Source organism: Sardina pilchardus, chromosome 19 (genome assembly GCF_963854185.1).
Source record: "Sardina pilchardus chromosome 19, fSarPil1.1, whole genome shotgun sequence".
In the NCBI taxonomy this organism is placed as follows: domain Eukaryota; kingdom Metazoa; phylum Chordata; class Actinopteri; order Clupeiformes; family Clupeidae; genus Sardina; species Sardina pilchardus.
In genome coordinates this window covers 19985424-19990423 of record NC_085012.1, presented here as the reverse complement: position 1 = coordinate 19990423, position 5000 = coordinate 19985424, and the positions used below count along the sequence as shown (strand labels likewise).

The 5000-nt window shown below is 48.2% G+C and overlaps 1 protein-coding gene across 1 annotated transcript in view; it reads right to left on the bottom strand.

Annotated features, from left to right (window-relative positions):
• Positions 1-5000, bottom strand: part of sspo (SCO-spondin) — a 98845-nt gene that overhangs the window by 53487 nt on the left and 40358 nt on the right. The window contains exons 53-62 of the mRNA XM_062521966.1: positions 4254-4418; positions 3529-3714; positions 2981-3103; positions 2570-2699; positions 2028-2153; positions 1834-1925; positions 1488-1667; positions 1124-1294; positions 580-832; positions 96-142 (exon numbers count right to left, since the gene is read on the bottom strand). Coding sequence (XP_062377950.1) covers positions 96-142; positions 580-832; positions 1124-1294; positions 1488-1667; positions 1834-1925; positions 2028-2153; positions 2570-2699; positions 2981-3103; positions 3529-3714; positions 4254-4418 — 1473 coding nt within the window. The remainder of the gene's footprint in view (positions 1-95; positions 143-579; positions 833-1123; positions 1295-1487; positions 1668-1833; positions 1926-2027; positions 2154-2569; positions 2700-2980; positions 3104-3528; positions 3715-4253; positions 4419-5000) is intronic.

Sequence of the window (5000 nt, the reverse complement as noted above, 5' to 3'; positions counted from 1 at the left end):
ACTGAACTGTATGAATATTTCATGTTTAAAGTTTCCATTATAATTTACATATTTTATAAATCCCCCTGTCTCAAGATGAAATGTCCTTTACTCACCAGGGCATGGCGCTGTACCACACTCCATCTCCCCATTGTGACAAGTACTATGGATATTACGGAGACACAGGTCAATATTTTGATGAAGCTTTTTGCGCACTGCGTACTGTATGTTTATGTTTATGTAAATTCACCTAAAAGGTTTGCATTTCCAAATAAACCATTGAGCCATTGCCTATATATTGCTTCTAAGTCTGACTCAACACACACATACAATTGTGACATCTCCAGAAAACTCAGGATGTTCTCTTGAGAGTGTAGTTGGACTCAAATAAATTGTCTTTTTAAGCATTCAAAGGAAGGTTTTAAGTAAGGCTGGAGGTCATAAACATTCACAGAAAGAGCAGCAAACAATATACAATGTTCACATCTCTCGTACGTCCCAAATAAACGTTCCTTCTAAACAGCATACACCAGATGCTTGTTCAATTAAACAGCGTATCATTATCATATCAAAGGGAACTTATGCATTATTGAGACCCACCAGTTGTTGCAGGCGTCTAGAGGGACTGTGGCTCCGCGTGTGAATACTGCCCCCTGGTGGTAGCAGGGGCATTGGCTGAGCGGCATACAGGTGCTGTTGTACAGGTAGAAGCCCAGGGCACAGTAGCAGCCGTCGTAGCACTCCGTGGCACACTCCACAGCAGCTGTCATGTCCAGACACACTCGCGGGCACGCGCCACCCTGAGCTTGGCACTGCTCCACTGTTAGGTAAGCCATGCCCTCGGGACAGGTGCCTAGCAGGGACGCATGTGCACACAGAGAAAACACACACACACACACACACACACACACACACACACATACGCACACACACACACACACATGCACACACAAACACACACACAGAAAAAAAATCACATTACACACACAGAAAAAATAAACAGAAAACATGAATACCCAAACCCAAGCCCACACCCACACAAAAAAAGTCACTCCATGTTCCAAGAAACAGTCACTGTATGTAACCTAGAAACAGAGGGACAAAACACCATTATCCACCCCTGTCACACACAGCGGAAGGCTACCTGAGCAGGGCTGGGAGTTGCAGTCCCGAGTCTGAATGTGTGGCCCGGGACAGGTGCTGCCCCCATACTGTGGGGAGGGGGAACTGCAGAGCCGCTTGCGCGTCTGCACCCCCGAGTCACACTCCGATGAGCACTGGGACCAGGGAGACCACGCTGACCAACCGCCATTCACTGGAGAACACAAGACAACAATCAATTGCTTTCATAAGTCGAGTCGAGTCAAGTCAAGTCAAGTTTATTTATATAGCGCATTTCATACACGTTATGAGCGGTATATATTCTGCACACATGGACCTGGTCAGTAATTGGCTAATCATATGCTTTCCAGGTCAATGATTGGTTATTCCTATGACCCTGTGTTTACCTGGGCAGTATTTGGTGTTGCACGGTTCCTGCTCTTCAGCCTCCCCCAGACAGGGGGCGCTGTCTGTTTGGTTGCAGCTCCTGAAGCGCCTCCTCAGCCCCACATCGTCCACATGCAGGAAGCAGGTCTTACTGCACTCTGACCAGGAAGTCCACTCGCTCCACGGTGCCCCCTTCTCATCTGGGTAAACAGAACCTTAATTAGCCATCAACACAGACACATACTGACAGGATATCAACACACTGGCATGTGACTTGCTGTGTATTAGAATATCTAACCTGTTCAGAAAGGTGTGTAAATTCTGCATGCAGGCGTTAAACCTCTACATGTCTGTATTCCTGCTCACCTGGGGGACAGGGGGTGTAGCACTGTCGCACCTCAGTGGAATCTCCAGAACATGGCTGACCGGACCCCCCTCCTGGGCGACTCACTGGAGACCTGGGAGTAGTAAACACAAGGCACACATATTCATAAGCTTTTAATATTTATGAACCATTTTGGATTTTTTTCTCCATGGCTAACACACACTCATATACATACCGGTAACGCTGCCGTAAACCAGTGCCACAGGTGCTATCACACGGTGTCCATGACGACCAAGCAGACCAATCACAGCTGCTCAGACATTTGGAGTGGTCACAGACAAACTGCCCATCTTGACATACACTGTGAGATTGATAGATAGATAGATAGATAGATAGATAGATAGATAGATAGAAATGTGAGGGGGAGAAGTGAGAGTGTTATCAAACAACCTTTTTGACAGAAGATGAAATGTGGAACTGTGACATACTGGGATGGGCCAGTATGTCACAGTTCCACTCATTAGCCTGGGATAACTAATACCACTTTTAATACTTTTAATACACACACACACACACACACACACACACACACACACACACACACACACACACACACACACACACACACACACATACTGTACATACAGTATATAGCAGCTGAGATCTGAACAAGACCTGAGTCAGATCAGGGCCAGATCTTGGTCCAGTGTTATCTGTTGTGAAGTTGACCAGCTATTTCCTGATTCTGTCTGCCTGCAGTCTGTCTGCAGATCTCACCATGTGCTGCAGTTGTCCTTAGTGACCCTGTCTCCCGGCTGGAGGACCGAGCCATCCCATAAACACCTGCACCGGCTGGCATTCACACAGCCGCCGTCTTGCATGTAGAGGTCAGGAGGACAGCGACATCCTGGGAAAACATTCAGATACAAATACACACACACACACACACACACAGATTGAAAAAAAATATGGATATGGATGGATGCAAATGTTCAGATAAAACATACATACTCCTCCAAGCACTCAAAGTGCTAAACAATTTCATGCCTTACAGTACACTCACCCATTCTCACACACTCATACGGTTCATAAAGGTGGAGGACTGCAGTGCAAGCCAGCAACCTGCACAATTGTGTGAAAGGTTCTAGTGCATCCTGCCAGCAGCATGATGTAGTGACAGTGACTCACCTGTGATGCAGGCAGAGCTGCAGTTCCTCTCGGAGGACAGTCCCGAGCAGGTCAAAGGGCACGGCTCCACCCGCCCCCCACGGCAGTCCGCTTCGCTCACCAGCACCATCCCGTTAACACAGCCTATGTTCCACCGTAGCACAAGACAGCCGTTAATAAACCATGAAAAGACAACCGTTACACACCAACACAGGGCAGTTGTTAACACAGCCTATGTTCACCGCCACCGTAGCACAAGACAGCCGTTAATAAACCACGAAAAGACAGACGCTAACACTGCAGCACAAGACAACCGTTACACACCGACACAGGGTACAGTAGGTGTTAACACCGCCTGATAACAAACACCGACGCAAGAGGCCTGGCAATGCCGTTTGCTTCTTGTCCTCATCATCCATCCAAGTTCGTAGATAAAAAAAAAAAGTTTTGTTTGTTTACCTTGATGGCCAATCACGTTACAGCGCTCACCTCTGTGAGTGGGTGAGCCACAGGGATGTGTGCTGAACGTGTGTGTGGGTGATGCGTGATGCGGTTGCCACGGCGCTCACCTTTCTGAGTGGATGAGCCGCAGGGCTGTGTGTTGCAGGTCTGAGTCTGGAGAGTCATCCCCTCGCAGTCGTGCCCCCCGTTTTTGGGAGGGGGGTTGGAGCAGGAGCGGTTCCTGACCATCAGCCCCCCACCACAGGTGACGTCACACGGAGACCAGGAGGTCCACTCGGACCACGCCCCCTCCACTGAGAGGAGAGGAAGAGGGGAAAGAACGGGAGATGCGACAATCTGAATTGTTATGCTACACTAATATGCTACCAAGATAATGCACAAGAATACCTGCTATCCACAGTGGAGTACAATAAAGTAGAGATGATGAGAAGAGATCAATGACATACAGCAATGAGAGGGTAAATATAGCCTAAGCATAGTACAGAATTACAGATGTTATATGTGTGTGTGTGTGTGTGTGTGTGTGTGTGTGTGTGTGTGTGTGTGTGTGTATGTTGTGTGTGTGTGTGTGTGTGTGCGTGTGTGTGTGAATGAGTGTGTGTGTGTGTGTGTGTGTGTGTGTGTGTGTGTGTGTGTGTATGTGTGTGTGTGTGTGTGTGTGTGTGTGTGTGTGTGTGTGTGTGTGTGTGTGTGTGTATGTGTGTGTGTGTGTGTGTGTGTATGTGTGTGTGTGTGTGTGTGTCTGTGTCTGTGTCTGTGTGTGTGTGTGTCTGTGTGTGTGTCTGAGTGTGTGTCTGAGTGTGTGTCCATGTTTGCATGCGGTGCTCCTGACCTGCGCAGGCCTGTAGGAAGCAGGCTCTGCTGTCGAACTGGGCCCCCCCACACGCCCCCCCGGGCCTGGCGTCCCTCAGCACGTCCCTCTGGCGGAAGAGAGAGCCCAGACCGCACGACACGCTGCAGCCGCTCCACGCCGTCCACGGCGACAGGACACAGTCCACTGCAAACACAAACAAACGGGTTAGACTCTGAGGAAGACGCAGTGCGTCGAAACGTCAGTCTTTTGTGCACCACAATAAAAAAGCTATTAAGTCATCTCAGTGCTCCGGTCATCTCTGGGTTAGTCTATTTGGAGTAGCCCAGCCAGCGTTTCTGATCCTGTGGTCCTGGACTGTGAGCACCGACAAGACTTGAGTGCAAGTGACACCCTTTCTACAAACAAACGGGTCTTAACGTCAACTCACAGAAACTAGTCGTGAGTCTGCTGTAATTATAACAAGCTGGACTTACTATCGATTCAGAAACTAATGTAGCTATGAGTCTGCAGTATAAACAAGATGGTCTTCATGTCAACTCAGAAACCACTGTAGTCACGAGTCTGCTGTAATGAAAACAAGCTGTGATTATGAATCCACTGCTTGAAATCAGAGTGACCTGGTATTATTATCTTCACATTTGTAGAATAAGAGAACTACGGTATGCATGTGTACCAAAGAGGAGTGTGCTGCTGTATATCAGCGGCTGCATGAGATGTACATTTTCTTCCTCACTGAACCTCAATGACCTTGACCTTTGGCCTTTG